The sequence below is a fragment of the Copidosoma floridanum genome, unplaced genomic scaffold (genome assembly GCF_036245765.1).
Source record: "Copidosoma floridanum isolate Cflo_tuat_1 unplaced genomic scaffold, Cflo_Japanese_pri ptg000021l, whole genome shotgun sequence".
NCBI lineage: Eukaryota > Metazoa > Arthropoda > Insecta > Hymenoptera > Encyrtidae > Copidosoma > Copidosoma floridanum.
Genome location: NW_028321898.1, coordinates 21,476,162 through 21,497,437, shown reverse-complemented (window position 1 = coordinate 21,497,437; position 21,276 = coordinate 21,476,162). Strand labels below are relative to the sequence as shown.

The following is a 21,276-nucleotide window of genomic DNA, read 5'->3' as shown; positions in this document are numbered from 1 at the left end:
TTAAGAAAAGCCGTTGACTATTAACTATTATTTTATTCATTATAACTGTTAACTTTATTTATTATTATTATTATAACCATAAGTATTGCAGCCCAAGCCACTGCTGTTGCTGTTTAGTTAACGCAATTCATAACTTCTAATCGGTACATCGTAACGCACCAGCCATTTATTCATCCAAGCAGTTCATGGAAATGTCAAGCGATTTTTACCGCACTCTTTTTGTAATAGGCTTGATTAAATAAACAAACAGTGTATGGCATCAGTAAATATTAATAACATTCTGTCTTAGCGTTCATATTAATTTATCGACAAAATTTTTTAAATTTGGATGTAAAAAGAGAAAGGAAGGGCATGAGTATAAGTGAATCACCTACCCTTCCCTCGACGCACGTAGGAGAGCAACCTAAACGTGGGAAGTGCCAATTTTTAAGTGGCCAAACTAGAGCGGCTCTAGCCAATGGGATTGTTGGCTATTGTCTTTTTCTCAAGATTTGGCAGCGCGTGACCGAGGTCCGCTACTCACGATAAAAGGGCTCGGAGCCCCCTGAAAAAAATCAGTTTTTACTTTTGCCTTGAACGGTCGACTTGGTGAGTGGAATCCGTTTTCACCACCTCACGATTACCACGAGCAAACCGCGCCCCCACGTAAAAGTTACGGCTTAGTGAAAGCAGGAACTCGTGTCCTCTTCACTAAGCTACAGAATTCCTCCAGGTACCAGCCCACTAAAGAATCGGGCTACAGTCATGGATAGAAGTAAGTGCCTTGTATTTATGATTTTCTAATTTTCCTATTTCCAACTGCACACGCTTCGGACAGCAGAAGTAACAGTCGGGCAATCAGAAAATAAACGCGGACTTGAACTCTGTAGGGGCAATAGTGGTAGTCTCTAGGCCACTCCGGAACTGCTAAAAACCCTGCCCCATTAGCTTAAACGTGGTTGTGTGTACCCTTGCATTGGACGGCAAGGGCAGCAACTAACCACAGTTAAATGCGAGGGGGTACAACTTCGCCGGGTCCCCCTCATGGGTTCCTTGCCCTGCGATTCACCTACGCGGGTTATTAAGTTCATATAGGCCCAAGGAATACGTCGCGGTGACGTAAGAATTGAAAAGTAATCGTGTGTTTAAAAATAGCTTATTGATAGTGGGAACTGGTTTGGTATATCTATGTATGGAAGATTAAACAGATGAAACCTCGTACTCTGGACAGAAGTAGTATTTTTGTAATTTTTTTATTCCTACTGAAACTACTCGCTTTTACCATTTACACTGAATGCTCATGTATGAGCGGTCCGTTCGTTTTACCGGGTCAAAAATAAAACTTTGCTCCATCTCTTTAGAAGAATGGATCAAGATGTATAATTACAAAGATTTTTTATTGTTTTTCCATTTTATTATGCATTTTTCGATTTTTCTAACGATCAAATATTTTACTTCGGTTTTGAAGGCACTTTGAGAGGATTCACCAGGATTAGTGTATAATTTTGCCTTCTATTCGCAGCTGCAAGCTCACGAACGATTTAAATTCGAAAGTAGAGATTTCCATGGAACTTCTACTGGCACTCTAATCCTGAGATATTCACGGTATCTCTTTCGACCGATCCGAAAATCCACCGATGCACCGCAAATATTTCGTTTGGATTAAAAATTGCATCTTACTGTAATAATAACGTGGTTGCCATCAGAGAAAAATCGTTTATTGAAAAATGCGGTATTTTTTATGTTACTCAAGCGATTCAAGGATTAAAGTAAATTAAATCTCTAATTTTCTACCTAATCGAAATACAATTTTAAGTGAAGAAAACAGTACATTTATTTAAATGCTTTTCTCTTTAACATTATCAAGTCCATTTAGTTTAAATAAAATACATAATAATAGGTCCTTCTAATAAACAAAAAAAAAAAAAAAAGATGTCAACTTAAAAAGATAAAAAAAGGCTAAATTCCCTAAAAACATAACACAAAAAAGTTGTACTAGACATCCCGTTTAATTAAACTATTTTCCCATCGGAATTTTTTTTCTGTTGATAATCATAAGCTCTTAACTCTCTCTTACCGATTTTGCTTTACAAATTCACAAATTGAAAAAAGAGCTTCACATCGAGCAATGCAGCATCAAGGTTTTGTAATATTTTTTTTCAAACCTATAAATTCACATACACATATGTGGGTATGCACATAACAATGCACAGGATGTAACACAGTAAAACAACAACAACAACACCTACTAACCCTAGAGCTTTGGGAAACGGAATTTATATGGTGGCTTTGGGTAATAATGCAGCTGCGCCGCTTGTTCCGGGAACATGCAGTGTATACACGCGTAGTTTCTATATATGTGCTATCCCTCCTTGTTCTTCCCCTACCTTGGTCGTGAATAGTAAATACTGATATAGCTATTAAACGCCAGGAGAGAGGTAGAGACACAAAGGAGAGATAAAATGAACTGTGTCAACATTTTTTTGCACATATATGTCGAGCTTGAGGTTACATATACGTGGGTACATTGTACCTCGATCATTCTATAGAAAATAGAATACTTCAAAGGCTGAAATGGACTTTAGCTTTTTCGTATGGTAGAATTAGTGTTTCGGCCCTGAAATTTCTGACTAGCTCAAAAAAAATCGGGTAGTACTTTCAATGCATGGTAACAGATTGACAAAGAATTCAACAAGTAGAAATGTCAGCCAGAGCCCCAAAAAAAGGTAAAGATGGCCAAAACATGTGTTTTGCGTCTCGAAGAAAACCGAAGAATGACACATAAAATGGTGTTTTGTTAAGAAGATGCGCAATTTTAATACGAACAAAATGAGCCTCGTTGGATTCCAATCGGTTCAGCCGTTTTTTTGTCAATAGCAAAAAACTGCCATTTTAGGTCATTTTTTTGAAATTCAATAACTTGCATTCTATATAATAGTAAAAGCTGAAATTTAAACACAAGATAGATATTAGAGCCCTTAACATAAACACAAAATTTTAACTTGATCGGTTATTAAACTCTTCTCGAACCCAGCAAAAACAGAAAAAAGGTCCTCTCCAAAAATGGTTATAAAAAAGTTATTAGCCAACACGTACATTTTTTAAACGTATTTCGCTTCATCTATATTTACTCTACAACTGCCTAAAACACCATTTATTTTTACCAATTAGAAGTACCTAAAACATCGATTTCAAAAAATGGCTTTTTGCTTTCCAGTCAGTGGAATCGGTGACTCGGCGAGCCCCACTTCCTGCATGCATGTTTCGATCGAGCGCGTTCAAAAAAATTAAAATTGCTTCTTTTGCAATCTATTTTTAAGATACTTCTAACTGGTAAAAACAAACGCGGTTTAAGATACTTGTAGAGTAAATATAGACAAAAAGAAATAAGTTTGAAAAATGTACGTGTTGGCTAACAACTTTTTTATGGTCAATTCTGGAGGGGACCGTTTTTGCTGCAGTTTGCGAAAAGTCTAAAACCGATCAATCTGAAATTTTATATGTATTTTAAGGGCTATAATACCTTCCTTGTATTGAAATTTTAGCTCTTAATATTATATTCAACGCGAGTTACTGAGTTACAAAGAAATGGCTCAAAATGGCAGTTTTTTACAGTTTGCCAAAAAAACGGCTGAACCGATTTTAATCCAACGTGGCTCAAATCTTCCGTATTAAAATAGCTCAGTTTTTACGAAACACTTTTTTATGTGCGATTCTTTTAGAAGCAAAAAAAATGTGTTGGCCATTTTTGGCATTTTTAGGGCTTTTGCTGACATTTCTACTTGTTAAATTCTGTGTCAATTTTTTACCATGCATTAAAACTGCTACTGTATTTTTTTGAGCTAGTCAGAATTTCCGAGATATCGATATGATTTTTAGCTTATTTTACCATATTTTTTCTGGTATTTTTTTTGTATTGTTAATGACTCAAGCAAACAATGATTTTTTTGGGCCCCACTGAAAAAGAATTTTCCAATATTATAAGGCTATTAGCGAAAAAAAGAGCGTTATGGGTTAAAAACTTCCCCTTTGCACTCATGTCATGTACGTAACAGCTATATATACTTTAACCCATCACCTTTTAAGTCGATAACCGAACACTTCTTAAACGAGTTCTTATAGTTTCTATTTTGGGGAAAGACTGACCTTATGAATTCGCGAACGCTGTAGCACTGGCTTAACACGATAGAAAAATCGAAAAAATTTTCTGCAATGCACCGAAGCTACCTAGAATACAGAACTGTCGAATTTGAACACCTAAATTCAATTGCGTGCATTTGCGAGAAAATTTCTTACGAATACACTGAATTTATCAGATTTTTGTAACTGCCACTTTTTTTTATTAACACGAGTCGAAACTTTTTTTTACTATAACCCCCTTAAGTTACAGACGAATGTTAATACAAAGCCATATAATTATAATGCTTGCCTTTCAAAATGAGAAAAATACGGTTTACATTAGATAGTGTATACTTGTTTTTTGAGGTGAAGATAAGTGAAAATTGTAAAACCTGCAAAGATGGCATGTATCCTGATTGAAACAAATAATTTTCTCTAAAAATACTGAAATTAATAATAAGAAGGTTATTTTTCGACGATTATTGGAAGTTGATTTTATTTACATATAGTTGATGTACATTCATATAGTATATTTACCAGCCATTTCAACTGGTCGCGAACAAAAATTATACCAGATAATTGTGTTTGCGTTCTCGGGTGCCTCGAATGATTTTTGCTCGAGTTGGCATCGAAAACATCAGCTTCGTTGATTTCCAAGGGATAGGTATTTATTCTGCATTTATCGCTAAATTGATCTTTCTACATCTTTATCCTCGGGTAGCAAGCACCGTTCTTTGCAGAACGCACCCACGCACATCTCTACCCCCGCCAGAGAAATTTAAACATACCAGAGTCGAAATACTTGCATTTCCCAAGCATATACGCGCATATATACGAAAGAGCCGTAGCCCACAGCTATACGTGGTATTTCGTAGGTCTTGCTGCATCGCACAAACGCATGTAAACATAGAGTTTAATGTATACGTCGAAATTTTTCAAAAACAATGAGATGAAAAAAGAAAACAAACGTCTCGAATGGGTATTTTTTAAAGGAAACTGTTAGGAAATATTAGTAGGACGGCCATTATTCCTACAATAAATTTTGTTGTTAATTTTATCATATGTATTTACACATTTACTAACAATTTAGTTAATGAGCGTCGTGCAGTGTTTGATTATCTCTGATGTTGGACCTATACAAGAACTTATAAAGTTAACTAAAATCAGATACTTTAGATCCATAAAAGTTTTTACTGACTTATTTTTTAATTTTTCAATTTAATTATCATGTTGAGGCTCAAGCATTTCTATTTTTTTAAAGATTATTTTACTTGAAGACACATAATTTTGTATACATGTTTTTGCACTTTCATAAAACTGAAATTAATTTGTTTGTTTGAATTAAATTTCAATGGCACAAAATGTCTTATCAATATTTTAAACATATTTTTTTATAGACAAAAAAGATGTTCGTTGTATGGATGAAGAAAGAATAAACAATTTGTAATGTTTCCAAAAATATTTAAAAAATTTTTAAGTACATGCTTTTTTCAACTTTTTACTACTTTGGTATTCCTTACACGTTAATTTACATGAAAATAGTGTGATAATTAATAACTGAAGTGAGGAAATGAACTATACTATAGTATTTTTTTTTATAATTGTATTCTTCTCGTGCTCAGATTTGAGTTTATCTTACAATTCTTTCGTAAACGTTAATAGTTTGTCTTAATCTCGAGATAATCATTATTATTATTAATTAAAAAAAATCCTTTCTTTAGAAACACATAAGATTTTCAATACATGAGCATGTTGAGAGTTGCCCAAATTTAAACGTAAATTATATATCAACAGACCTGTAACTATTTTTAACATTGCATTATCATGAATTTCCTGTAAAGCTTGTGATTAAACCAATGGTTTTTTTCTTTTTTGTTTATTAATTCAGAGGCCTTAGTTTTTTCTCAACAAATAGATACTTTTTTGAACCACAATAAACACTATTAACACAATAATACCAAATGTCTCTAATATTTCAAGGCTGTACAGAAACATGCCAGTACTCGTTTAAAATAACTTAATGTTGCGGTGTGCTACTAAACCGACAAAGTACATCGAGCAATTGTTTTCACGCGTATACCTTTTTTCAGAGTGAAAGCAAATAGGGTTCCTAAAGACATTTCGGGTATACATCACAACAATCTAAAACAACGATAATCATTTTCGTCACTCTCCTCGGTATCTCTAGATTTTTTAGATAATCCGACACGCATGCATGAGAGAGTTTTCGCGCTCGAATATTGGTTCTGACGGCGGAAGCTGCGTGCGGTTACCATAACACGAGGGTATACGCTCGCGCACATAAATACAGGTAATATGATGTGGCGTAATATGTATACATATTGTACATATATATATATATACATATATGTGTGTGTGTGTGTGTGTGTGTATTATGTATAGCCTCAAGGTTTTGAGACTGACACTGACGGCTGCTCTGTTGATGTGCGTGGGTGTGTGCAGGCTCGCGCGATAACGTAACTGCGTACACAGCTAAACTCGCGCCCCAGCGTCTCAGGACGTATTTACGTGCGTGACGCATCTGTGCATATATACATATGGAAATGGTGGTGCGGCTCAGGGTGCCCATATATGAGGTTATAATAATTATATAATGGAACTGATAGTTTGTAACCTAATTTGGTTCGACGCAATAAAATCTTTTGTTATTGACGGCCATTCTGCTGATCGTTTGATTCAGTAAAACTTTTTGTGTATAGGTAAAGACTTTTCACAGTGAATAAAATATAATATTGTCCTTCCAACACTTTCTTTCGCCATCGCTGATTTTTTCATTTTTATTTCAGATACTCAACAATACATATGTGTACAAATCAATTCATGGACAATTAGATAGTACAGAGTCACTAAAACATTTCATAAAAAACATAAGTTTATGCGGTTTATTAATTTTAAAACTAAAATTTATGAAATCTATATTAATGGTTTATCAGTAACATCCAAAATATATATAACCTTCCGTATATTAGCAGACTGTGAAACAATTGCTTCTTATAACGGGCTTCGTATAATAACGGCTGATTGCAGAGGCTTCACGGGAAACATCTTTGATTGTTTAATCTACTGGCCATTGTGCAGGAGAGAATAGCTTTTTTCCGAAAAAAAGATTCCCATGCCTCGTTCACACAGTCAATGCACTTTTGAGATAACAAAGTTTTGTCGTCGTATCTTGCTTTTTTTCTACAAATGGTTTTCCTGCAAAACTATTTTTATGTTTTCTAATCTATTTTCAAATTTTTTAATTCGATTTTTTGTACAAAAATTCGTAGACTTCTTCATGACATTATTTGCAACTTTAGGAATTTTCAGTTGTTTAACGAAAAAGTTGTGTTTAATTACTCACAAGTAAACTTAAGTTTTGAGCAAAAAATTTCAAATTGAATTGGGTAGTGTAAAATATACTACTAAATTCTAAACAATTTAAAATAAGTTTTGACATAACACGAATTGTCAACATAACTCTGGGGACATGTAAAAAATAAAAATATTTGTTCCGGAAATGGAGAGGCCATAAGCTCATCATAATATTTCGTTTAATCAAGCATCAGTTTTTTTTTTTTTCAAGCATTTGACGAACGTAGAATGTGAATGAAGTGACAGCACTGTCACTCTTTATAAAACATGACTTTAAATTCTGTATTTTGAGAAATAAAACTATTTTAAACAGTACGATAAAAAAAAAAAAAAAAAAAATTATAAGCTGTATTTATAAAATGAAAGCTAAGCTGTAGTAATTTAAAAAGTCATTTTTTAAAGGGATAAAATTCGTCATTGTTACAGCTTAAATGCTTATAAAAATTAGACGCATCCGTAAAAAAGTTACGCATATTTTTAAAACAAATATTACCATGTTTTTTTGGGAATGATTTAGTTATGACATACTGTTTTTACAAAAAATTTTAACATATTCTTCGTCAAAGACTTTTTTTTAAATATGAATTCTTTAACATAGTACTTTTTGTTCAGTAATAATGTAATAAGAGATACTGCAGTAGGCAAACCATCGTTTATGCCAAAGCTTATCCGTAAATTTTTTACAAATATATTGTATGCACTTTATTCTTTATGCGTAAGAGATGGTTTTGATGTAGAGCTTACTTATTACGCAAATAACACTGACACATACATGTGTCAAAAGACGTTAATTAAGATAATATTTGATGTGTATGCAGACTATTCGAAAAGTGTTTTAATTTAATATCATTGACCTTTCAATACGACGAGTAAAGCAGATTTCATAGATCTTACAAGTCCCTCCCCAAGTCTCTCATGCGATATCCATTAGGTGGATTGAATTTTCATTTTACGTTGGTTTTTTAGTTACACAATTTAATAGTTTATTAAAGATTACTCTTATAGCCCATTGAATCATGTCACTCAGAAGCAATACCACACAAGTCGGCACACGTTTTTCAGTTTTCTACGAGAAAAATATTATAAACATTTAAAGATACACCGTGAACCTCAGTACCGATGAAGGATGCTGAAGTACGTGAAAAACATCGATCGTAATGGGACCGCTTGGACAGGTAGCGAATGTCCTTTAGTTTTCCAGTGCAAAAAAAAATATCACCAAGAAAAGATGAAGAAGTTGAAGAAGTGGTGGTCTCACACCTTAGCCATCGATCACTAACACTTCCCTTCTCCCACGCTTAAGCGGGCAGGTCCAAAACACTATAACGCATTTCGCAACTACCAGCCACATAAAGGGCCTTCCCTATCTCAAACTGATAGATACTGTTGGTGCTATTGTAATTGATATTAATATTAATATTATTATTATTGTTTGTATGATGATTACTATTATTATCATTACTATGTATTAGTGTAGGTCGAACTATCGCATACCACTGCAAGACAGTTCGACAGAAATTACTTGATTTAGATGTAACTAATGAAAAATTATTCAGTTAGTTTATAATAAAAAAGGTGGTTTCGTTATCGTTACCGGTCTTGTATACCTTACTCGAAAGTTCGGCCTTTTTTATTTTTCCATGGCATGAAACCTTAAAGTTTTTAACACAAATAATATTTTCGTGAATTTTAGAGTACCAAAAAAAAGTTGTATCCCAGACTTTGATGGTATTTAAGTTGTGGAACCAAAATACGATTAATTTAACATTTGAATGGAAAATTTTCTTATAAATACACGCAATTGAACTTTGGGCATTCCAATTAGGGTGTTTTGTATTCGACAAAGGTTGAGAATGTTGCAGAAATTTTTTTCCTATTTTTTCATTTCAATAATCCAGTTCTACAGCTCGTGAATTTGAAGACTCTGTCTCTTCAAAATAAAAATCAAGAGCCCGTAACGCTAAGGAATGTTATGTATCTTCTGGAAGCAATCGGTTATTGACTCAGAAGGTGATATGTTAAAATATAGCTGTTTTGTACATAATATAAGTACAAGGGTGAAGTTTAATTTTTATTTGTTGCGTTACAGTATGGATTTTTCGACGAACTTATAAGTGTTTGTTTAACGATCGTTTTTTCGCTAAGAGTCCGTAACGATATCCCGTAACGATTTAAAACGCATTGTATCTTCGATTAATGTGACATTACCAACTCGGATAGTGACTTGTACGAATGTTAATAGTAAGTACATGATATATATGTGAGAATAAAGTCAAATAAAATCTCTTTCCCTTTATCTGGCGCGTACAAGGAAGGTAGGCGGTAAGCAAAAGGGAATAATCTAGGAGTGGCCAATGTATTTCTAGCCTATTGGATCACTGGACGTATCGGCTTTCCCTAAATCCCCTGGACAAACTTTTCTTAAACTGGTGTGTGTGACCGAAGTGCGCAACTCACGATACAAAGGGCTTGGAGGCCTCGGAAAAGAGAAGATTTTTTCCGCAAGCGTTATAGGCTTGGTAGCGTAGAGTCCCCCTTTATTACCCCCGGCCTCCTCGTGTCAACAGTAGTTGCGTTCCAACGTCATCCGACGGTTCAAAGTATTTGATGTATTAGGTGAAAGTAGGTCAAGTGTATTTAGTTGTTATTTTTTCAATTTTCTTTCTGAAAACTAGAGATCACACCATTGCTGGAAAGGCAGTCAAGTGGATACCTCAAGACGCGACAATGTAGGGTGACTCATAAACTACTAGGTAGAAAACGCTGAAAGGCAGTGGCAGCCTCTAGGACGCGTCGAGTCCACCTTAACTCATTGGCTCACCCACGTAAAGCTGCAACGGATATTTCACTGCAAATCCCACGCGATTATAGCCCTATTCCGCTACTCATAACCTTGTAAAGATCCCAGGCTGTTGAATACAAGCTTAGGCTAAACCAATACGTTCCGCTGGCGTAACAAAGTATACATTTTTGGAGTCTCCGAAGGGATATTGCATGTACATACATCGGCAATAAAAAGAGCTTCTTCACTTACTCTTATCTTGGTACTCAGCTCCGTGCCCAGAAGTCCCTGGCAAAACGTGACGGAGTGTCTCATGGTACCCTCAATATGGCCTCTTTCTGTCAAGGGTCGATTGAATGTAAATTCCGCTTTCATTGTCTTTTATTTAATTTGTTTCCTTAGTCGCAGGGCATCGTTCGGCAAGTTCCAGAAACGCGAAAAGGTGATAGCCATCGGGAAGCTTCTAAATCCCGCAACGCCTCCCGCCCTACCTACCCAACCGGTCAAAGCAGTAAAAAGTCCAGTAGTACCCGCAAATGAACCGCCGCAAATATATCTCACGGGTGGCCCAGATCCCATTATTATGGTAGACAGGGATGAATCCGTCACCCTAATTAAACCATTTCAGGAGATCACTACCAAAGGGCACCAAGAGAACCTCTTGGCCCAGCGGCCTTACATTTTAAAATCATAAACGAGCAATACACACTACCTCTTTTTCTCACCCCTTCTGTCTCCTCGAGATTCATTGTAGTTTAATCTATCAACATTTTTGCCTTTTACCAGTGGACCTTGCAGAGATAAGCTTGGTCGCGAGCATTCGGATATCCCGGGCAGCTACGGAGTCGTCCAGGAAGAAGTTAACAAAATACTACAAAAAACTATGGAGATACGCGATAAATAGGCAGCGCAAAGCCGAGGAAAAAGAGTACCTTAGAAAGCTGATCTACGAGCACATACCACCTTGGGGAAAAACCTTTGACTGGCGCACAGCACCGGAGTACGTGCCACCATCACGCCCATTAACGGCAAGTGGCAAGCCAAGGGTAGTTGGCAATGACTCTCTAGCTACCAAGAGGACAACCTTACCTACTGAGGTCTCTACCAGCGGAAAATCGGTTGGTCACCCACCGGTAAAAGCTCTTCCATCGCCGGTGGAAAAAGTACGACCCAGACATATCTGCCATCACAGAAAATGTTTCTGCTGTCAGGAGAAAGTTAGAAGCTCTGGACAAGGACTGGAATGCTTTACTCAACAGCTTCGAGATACCCGAAGCCTACCATTCTTCCCTATCAGTTGGAAGCCAAGTTGAAAATTGTATACTTAACTTGTGATTTCAAGTTGCGTGCCATCCAAGTGTACAAATCGTCTATTTTACGATGTATTTACTTATTAACGACAGCCAAGTCTTCAATTGTACTGATTCAAAATAAAAAATCATTGTAGATAATTTAGAACCTAACTTAAATTTAATAGTAATTTCTTTGAAAATCCCATAAAACCATTATCATCCAAATTCGAAATCTTTGAGTTTTTTAATAGACTGAAAATAAAAGAAATACTGTATTTTTAAAGGTGCACTAACCTGATGAATTTTCATATGTTGAAGATTTATCATCATGTGATCCAAGCTTTTTATTAGCTGTTGTATTATTTAATGCATCACGGAATTGGTTTGGTTAGTTTTTTCACCAAACGATTGCATGAAATTGTAGAAATAACTTTAATAAAATGATCATTTCTTATTAAAAATTTGTTTTTATTAAACATTCATTTATTTATTTTTTAATAACGTAGCGCTCAAATTCAAAGTTCTCAATGATTTTCCAAATTTTACTCGCTGATAAAGATATAACGAGTGAAAAAGTGTAAGCAAAATTTTATCTCTTTGGGTATTGAGTGGTATGTTAATAGCAATAATAAAATATCGTCACAGTAATGATAAGACCACGGGAAGCATGTCTAGCTCAACTACCTAGTTATATTTTAAAAATTAGAACAATTTTGAATGAAGCCTTTTATTTGTTATGTGGTTGGTTCAAGCTGGAATCACCTGGTTATGATTCTAATGGCATTTATCGGATGTAAAAACAAACGGTTTACGAATCATTATTACAGTAATTCTTTATTTTCACAAATCCTAGCTTGAAAGATTGAACGTCACGTGACTGGACTGAAGCCTTTTGTAAATTTGAAAATGAGTTCTAAAAAAAAGTTTAAAAAGCCTATACTTGAAATAATCGAAATTTCTATTATGTAAGATAACTAAATAGTTGATGTTTTCGGATTGAAATAGATCAAATGGTTTATATATATATAAGTATCAATTTCGTTAATTTGAAGTAAAAATTTAAATTAAAAATGAGTCTGCGTTGTGATAATTATCTGAATTTGAATACTATTTGATTTGTTTGTACTGTCAAATTCAATAATTATTTTAAAAGTTCGTATATAACTTAACGAATCCAAGATCTTGAAGTGTTTAGTGTGGTATCCAAAATTAAATATTGTTGATACGATAATTAGTTGGAAGACAGGATCCGAATAACGGATAGCAAAAAAATTAATTTTTCTCACTCTTGACATGGTAGAAAATGCAGGAAAGATATTTGGTTTGGTTTTATATTAAAATTGAATAATGAAATAGAAAAATACTCGTAAATGTAAATCAAATCGAATAACAAAATAATCAAAGCACACAAAGCAATTTTAAAAATAAATGTATTAAATTAATGTACTGCGAAATGAAAAAAATTTTATGATTTGTAAATACTTTGTATGAAATAAAAAGATTCTGGTTATGTATCACTAGAAAATATTATTCATGAGTGTGCAAAGTGAACCTGATCCCTGATATTTCCATATTCAGTCTCCTTAAAAGAAAAAAAGTTATGTCAGTCACTCTGTTTGCCTAAACGTTGATCTCTATCACTGAAAGTATTCACTATTTCGCTCTTCTTATTATGATTAAGGTCCGTATTATACCCATAATCAAACCGGCGTAATATGCATGCAAATATGCAAGAAAGAATGTTAACCCATGCACAAAACAATACATAAATATGCATTAATATGCAAAAAAAATCACATTAATAATCAAAAAACATTGTCTATGCCATCTATATAACTATCTATCTGACGTAATTTTGAGTAACTATAAGGATTGTTTTTAAAAAAATTGTACAGTTCTTTAATTTTTTGCCAAACATCATCTGGTGTATTGGAACTGATTGTGCGTGCTTCTTTTATACTTTTCATTGATTTTAGTAGTGGTAAACTCATATAAATAATTTTTATGACAGTTGTATATGTCAACCATTAGATATTTAGAATTAAGGTCGTCTATTAGATTTATTAGCAGATTTTAGATATGAAAGAGGGCATTAGAAAGCAATTTTATTTTTTGCATCAAAAGTTACAATATAACCACCTAAAAATTTACTTTCTTTTTCTTGTAAGATTAATACAAAAGTTAAAAAGTATAAAAAATTTCTAAATAAACAAATAAGTTGGGTCCCAAGATATCTGATAGAATTAAAGCTACCTTGTGGTAGGCTAATTATTATCCATTTTGATAACAATGTGCGTTAACATGTGTCCTTTTGAAAGTCATAATGCATAAGTCTCACTGTTATATAGAGACAGGTACAAAGATAAGATACAGACACAATTAAAAGTCACACTTACAACAACGTAAGGTTACTCAGCTCCATTTTTTTTGGTTTTCTATCATATGAGTTATGCATACACGAGAATTACTTTAAAGTAAAATATTTGTATCGTAACAGTAATAGCATAAAGCTATATCACTCCTATAAATCATGCAGAGTATTTTTCTTCAGTTTTATGTAGTGTGTATTGAGAAATATCACGCTCATACTGAAAATAGACGCCACTGCAGCATTAGTTGTCTTCATGCATACGTATATCGAATTTATTCAACATTACAGTGTCTCAGCGGTAGAGTTACTGATTTGTTGATTAGTGATGTTTAACAGCATCGGTCGCGGTCAATACTACGATGAGTGATTATTTAAGTCTCAGCTTTTCGTCTTGGCTGTTCATTTTTCTGATAATTGAACTGTTTTTTCTCTACATTGACAACGAGTAGTGTAAGCATATTAGACTTTTTCTAAAAAATAATCGACATTACTTATGTTTTAAAATAATCTTGTAGATTAAAAATCACCCTTTCCGATTAACTGAATGGCGAACAAAAATTTTTTTGGACAGTCTTATCCAAAAGATGAAAAACATGTTGAAAAACACATCATAAACTATTGATGTATGTGTAACTGTTTGGTCTAAAAATAAAAGAAAGGAATGAGGCTCATAGACATTTTTTGAATATGGTCATAAATAAAAACTGAACAAACTGCGAATTTTAAAGTATATAATGAAACATGGGATGAAGGCTAACTGTATGATGATGCCTACAAAAAAATAGAGTTTAAAAAAATGAGGATGATCAATAAAAGTTAAACGAAAATAGTTGTAAACAAAAGTTTCTGAAAGCTTTGTGCCAATTAAATGGTGGATGCTTTTTCTTTTCAATTTCCAGGACAATCAATGCATGAGAATAAAGATCCTCGGTGACTGTTACTACTGCGTCTCAGGGCTGCCAGTCTCACGACCCAATCACGCCTACAACTGCGTCAACATGGGCCTGCAGATGATCGAAGCCATACGGTATTGTGTTGCTGTATATGAAACTATACTCATTATACGTCCTAACAGTTGAAAACGACCTACTTTTATTTCCATCATGTTTTCTTTCCAAGATGTTTAGTATATGGGTCATTGTAAAAAAACTTGGGCGATTAAAGAGCCATTTTGACCCCAGACAAAATTAGTGTAATTATCACTTTTTCTCGCTCTATTATGATTTGTAAGGTAAAAAATAAGAGAAAAAAGTAGTGGCACCTCCTACATACGTAAGCACCTCTGAATACGTACACATTTCAGATTTTTGGTGGTTGCGGTAATAACACACATTTTTAGAATTAAGAGATAATTTTGATGTTTTTTAGAATTTTCCTCAAATATATTACGTTACTTTTTTCCTTTTTCTCTATTTTCGGCTTATTTTATATTTTTTTCTCTAAAACTTTGTATTTATTTATTCTATCAGTAGTTTAATGTTTCACTTTTTTTACTTTTGATTTTCTTTCTTCATTAACTTCGAAATTTTTCAATTTTAAGAAACTTCGTATTCTTTTTTCCCAAGCCCGGGGCCAGTATCAATCCTTAAATCTGTTACCTACGCAAAAAACTATATCTGTTTAAATAATTAACAGTAAAATTCATTTTTTATGGTTACGGTGATGACAAATCGTCTTAAAAAATGGATTTCTTAACCAAATAACTATTTTAAAATATTTTCCTCACATTTATAACTTGTACTTACCATTTAATTCGAGTTCTCACCACTTGAAATACGTACGTGCACCTTGACGACGAGATACAGCTGGTTAAAGTAATGACTGATTTCATTATTTTTTCAATTGCACGAAAAAAACGATTGTCGCAAAAAAGAACTTTTCAAATTTTTAATCACTTTGCAGGTTCGTAAACATAGTCCAAACAATAAGGGTAGATAACGTCAGTTACGACCTCACTGATGTCAAAAAAGCGATTGCGATTGTACAGTAAGAATTTGCACGGGAAGTTTAAAATTAACAAAATAGAGAGACAATATTATGTACTATGAAAAATTTTTTAAGAATATTTTTTCCGTACAGTTGAGTAGGTATGTGACTTAACTTTAAGATATCTCGGCATAAAACATTAAATTAATCGAAATTTTCTCTTTATGAAGGTAGAAAATGTGGAATTCTTATCGGAGACAGGTTACGGTAATGACATTTTAACATAACATTCTTTGATCAAGTTTGCAAATCATACCTGATTCTAGATTTACTTTACGTTCAATAAAATTTTCATGTATAAATATTATTTTAACAATTTAACTGTTCATAAAGAGCAAGGACATGAAAAGCCCAAGTTTTTTTACAATGACCCATATATAGTATGATGAGGTGATATGTATATTACCTGTCATATGTTATATAGCTACTTACACACGCGTATTCATGAAAGCGTACATGAACATACATATTACTGCCATGGAGTTCTAATTCACCTTAACGTCACCAAAAGCGATGTTGCGGTCGATAACTTACATCGACATTGATAAAGGAATTTCCTAATGAAGTTGGCACCCATTTCCCAAAACACTATATACCATTAGGAAACTTGGCTGTGATTACATTATTAACATAGCAGAATGGATTTTATTGAAATGATTATTATTGTCATAGTTGATTTTGTTTGCTATAAAAAACATTTGATCCACAATAACGTCGAAAACATTCGTTAGAGGCATAAAATGCATATACTTGTGTCCAGGTTCGTGAGGGAGGCGGCTGGATTCAACGTGGACATGAGAATCGGCATCCACACGGGAAACGTCCTCTGCGGCGTTCTCGGTCTGCGGAAATGGCAGTTCGACGTCTGGAGCGACGACGTCACTCTGGCCAATCACATGGAAAGCGGCGGTATGCCGGGGTCAGTGCGTTCATATGTGTGTACAACACACCCGCCCACATTCATCTCTCAATCGAAAATGAACGCATGTATACAAACAAACGCGTGATATACATACGTGTGCACGCGGCTGTAGACGTACGCCTGTTAATTGTGCGCGCGGAGAGAGCGAGCGAGTGTTAATTTAGTCGCTCAATACATCTCTCACCCTCCGCGCTATGCGGTTGCTGTAGTCTCCGTGTACCACAAAGTGCACGTGGTAAATCGAATTACACTTTGTGGAAGTGGAACGTATTCAAATCCAGTTTTCGAATCTTATGGCGCCAGATTAGCCGATGCAGTATGTGGTTTTGGAAGCTTCAAAGCTTGACGTTTAAGTGATTATACGTTATACACTCGATAACTTATCTAATCTCGTGTATGTATGCAGACGTTGTGTACATAAATATTGATACACGAGTCGTTTATTACGAGGAGTTTTTATTTAATTTGCTTTTTGTCCGTTAGTCGTTGGGCGTGTGTAATTTTGCAGTCTATTTTTAATTTAACTTGAGATGAGCGGTAACATTTTTTTTTCAACAAACAAGCATGAAAATAATATTCATCGTGATTCATGGTTTAATGTCGCGTACAGTACTAAATTTTTGCGTCATCAAATTTTTTCCATCGACCATTGTCAATGTAGAATACAGATCAAGTTACGTCAATTTAACTTACTGGCTCATCACGGCTTATCTACAGTTGCAAAATAATTTTGCAGACAAACTTTTTGAAAGATTGAAAATGATAAAACATAAAATTATAAAAATGAAAATGACTTTAGAATATTCTGATTTCTTCCCGAAACTTTTCCAAATCTTTTTTCAAATCTCGAAAATCTCTCACTTATGGTATTTAAGGGTTTTTAATAAATTAAGAATAGAAGAATATTCGAAAGACGTGAAGTTAAAATGGCTCTTATTTTACAGAAAATAAACTTCTTTAATTTTTAGGAAAACAAAATAAGTTATTATAATGCAATCGTGGCTGATTATAAAATTATAGGCGGGTTCATGTGACAAAGGCGACATTACTGCAACTGAGCAATCGCTTTGAAGTGGAGCCCGGAAACGGAGGTTCGCGAGATGCTTACCTGTCCGAGCATAGCGTTGAAACTTTTCTCATCATTCCTCCAAAGGTACGTGTATACATACATGTGTGAGACATATACCATTTTCTTTAATGAAATCATTTACTCGAGAATGATAAGAACAGAGTTTCCCTATAAGTATAACGCATAGATCAAAGGAAAATGTACGATATTAATAAAATAACATCTATTTTCTGGGTTCTCATCAAAACAAGTTTATTTTAGCTAATGATCTTAAATGATATTATATGTCTCTTGCAGATATGTTGCTAATAATTTTACTTTTTTTCTTTTGCGCAGAAAAGCAAAGAGGAAAGCGGGCTGGGGAACGTCAAGGCACTGCAGCGTCCGGAACACATACCCTCGAGGTAAAACTAAGTTTTTATCCTTTATCACTGGTACGAAAGCGTTCTATACTAAGTGCATGTTGTGGCAAGATCTGCGGAGAAGCTGTTTTTGCTTCTTGGGTCTACACACTACTTTTTTTTTTTTTTTTTTTTTATACCAAATGATGAGGAAGTGAAAAGTTAAAGTTGTGAAGCTCTTTAAGGTGATTTTTGTTTAAAAGCGTGCAAGCTTTTACTTAGAGTTGAAGCTTCGTTAGACGGACTTTTGAACTGAATTTATTTATATTACATCTTTGCTCGAGGTTTAGTACTTTTTATGATTTTACTTGGATATTTCTATTTGGTTTTAGAGTTGATTAAATTAATGCCATTTTGTAATTTTTATACAAAAATTCAAGTGGCGAGTCAGGTCTAAAGAATTATCATTAAATGTAATTTAATGTATTACAGATCCAGACCGAGCAGTAAAATGACCAAGTATGTAGAGTGCTGGGGTGCAGACAAGCCCTTTGCTAATATTACGGAGACGACGCTGGCAAAAAATATAGGCCTTACAGTAAGTAATGATGAAAAGTTTTTACAATAGTTTACGAATTTTCATGAACATTGAAATTCACGATGAGATGAATCGGTATTTTAAATGCAATTTCTCAATCAAACAGAAAAAGATTCAGTAAAGAAAAAATTATGCAACAGTTAGAAATGCATTTTTTGTATTTACTATTATTATGAATGACAAGTTTCAGGATGGTTTTAATATAATTTTTAAATAGCAATCAAGTCTTCTCGTGAATTGATTGATAGGTATAAATTGTGATTAGAGATAGGAATTGGATGGATTAAAAAACGATCTTAGCATGATGTATCGGTAAATTACCTCTTGGAGTTCCAAATTAAACATATACATCGAGAAACTAGCCAAGTCAGAGGCTTTATTATAAGATACCTAAAATTTTAAAAATCAACGAATTGTATAAAAAATACTGCCCTATAGAAAGTGAAATAATGCAACTTTAATGAACGGTTGTTTAATCCAATCATTAGTTTTTGAGAAAAAAAATAAATAAAAAATGGGAATGGATAGGAATTTTAATTATGAAACATCAATCATAAGCTTCTTTGAATTAAGCTTGTCATATCTTTCTAAAAAATGCAGAAATCAATACGATATAGTTAATTAAGTAATTAACTAGTGGCGATGCTAATTACTCGGCTACGGTAGTAAAGTTTGAATTTAATAAAATGAATTTTACATAAGAGTGAAGATTACATTTATTTAGAACAATCGGAAAAAAAAACGAGTAAGGTGGTTTCTAGTAGAAAGATTTTTTGGCAAACAAATTGTTCTTGTATTTATAAAGATGGACTTATACAAATTTTTAGGGTAATTGAATCAATACTACAAAAGATACATCGATATTAAAAACGCTCATAGTTATCATAAATGGAGTATCATAGGAGATGAAATTTATAGGTAGAATTACCTAGATTTTCAGCATAAATTTAGCAGTAGTTTTTTATCGGTTAACTTTTTGATCTCCAAAGCTAGAAATCACAATATAAGCTCTTACAGGAAACTGTAGTTTTTACGTATAATTTATTAAGATTGTCATAACGAATTACTAATAAAACAATGTTTGTACGGTTTGAAACATATTTGTATCTCGATAAATATTGGCTAGAAATCATTATTAAATAATATAAATTAAAACGGGAACAAGTAATGTATTACTGTATATCGAATGCATATGACAAAAGCACTGTCTCATATTTCGATAAATATATAGGGCGCTGTTCACAGCAAAGTTGAGAAGTTGGTCCACCCAACTTTTTCCCAGTGATACGTTATGTCCGTGCGACACGACACATTTTTACGAGATTGATTATATAAAGTTTTTTACTCAATATCACTATATAAAAGTTCGTACAACTCATACACATATTATTTATAAAAAATGACACATCCAAAAGAAAAAAAAAAAACAGAATTATTTAAAATTTCCAACAGATTTTTATTTTTTTAAGTCTAAAAAATAAGGTATGAGCCTCCTTACATTGCACAACTGCTATTAACCGTGAAATAATATGTATTAATCATTGTGTAAAATATTGTTATACGTTTATTGCATACATAGTTTGGATAACAAGAATAACAATCGGAACTTGAAATATCTGTGCAATACAAATCTAGTATTACGTATAATTTGTAAAAAAAATATTCGAAACTAAAAAAATATATTCTATATGAGAAACTTCCTTGGAAATTTTTTTGGTCTCTATTGAAAAATTTAGCCATTAACGAAACTAAATTTTTATCAAATTCAATTATATCGACTGTACTTACTATAATTCTGATAGATTAAGTTTTACAAATTATTGATTTGAAGCCGCAGGATACTTACTTTTTATTTTGTATCTTGAAAAAAAATGATGAAGTGTACAAATTCCAAGTAAACTTTCCTATATTTTCTATTAGGCAGTATTTTGTATGTATTGGTTTGTTGATTAAAAAAGTTTTTGTCTCTAGATGGCCAATTTAGTGGCCTCGGAGAACTAGACTGGTTAATAAATCTGTTTTTCAAAATTTGAATTTTTCTAAACGTCAACGTTTATCCTTTCAACATTCATAACATTTAAATGTGCCCTTATGTTTGTCTTATTTTATACAAGTTTAAAGTGTTTAAACTTTAGTTTACATACGTAGATATACATCATAAGCTATAGAGATCAAACTCATTAATTTTGTAGGAAAATTTTTTTACTGATACAAAGTTTTTTACCAAGGAAGATAAACTACATAATGGATGTTCTTGCAGAGTATAGCAATGATCGAATCCAATTTGTTAACGAATAACGCCTCATGTTTCGACGTAAAGTAAGTATACTAACATAGAAAGTATACAATTTAACAAATTATGCTTGGCGACTGATAGAGTTGCTTTAAAACTTCCATTTGACAGAGTTTAAAACAACTCAAGCTTTTATCTTGGTTGTTAAA

The 21,276-nt window shown here is 33.3% G+C and overlaps 2 protein-coding genes across 2 annotated transcripts in view; both read left to right on the top strand.

Annotated features, from left to right (window-relative positions):
- Adcy2 (adenylate cyclase type 2 Ac76E) overlaps positions 1–21,276 on the top strand; it is a 123,065-nt gene that overhangs the window by 89,966 nt on the left and 11,823 nt on the right. Inside the window, exons 8-13 of the mRNA XM_089594451.1 lie at positions 14,818–14,945; positions 16,665–16,823; positions 17,847–17,979; positions 18,232–18,299; positions 18,729–18,834; positions 21,095–21,153. Coding sequence (XP_089450577.1) covers positions 14,818–14,945; positions 16,665–16,823; positions 17,847–17,979; positions 18,232–18,299; positions 18,729–18,834; positions 21,095–21,153 — 653 coding nt within the window. The remainder of the gene's footprint in view (positions 1–14,817; positions 14,946–16,664; positions 16,824–17,846; positions 17,980–18,231; positions 18,300–18,728; positions 18,835–21,094; positions 21,154–21,276) is intronic.
- LOC149374180 (uncharacterized) lies at positions 577–11,887 on the top strand. Its single transcript, XM_089594452.1, has 2 exons — positions 577–754; positions 11,042–11,887. Exons 1-2 carry the CDS (start codon positions 745–747, stop codon positions 11,566–11,568), a joined length of 537 nt encoding a protein of 178 aa, XP_089450578.1. The 5' UTR covers positions 577–744; the 3' UTR covers positions 11,569–11,887.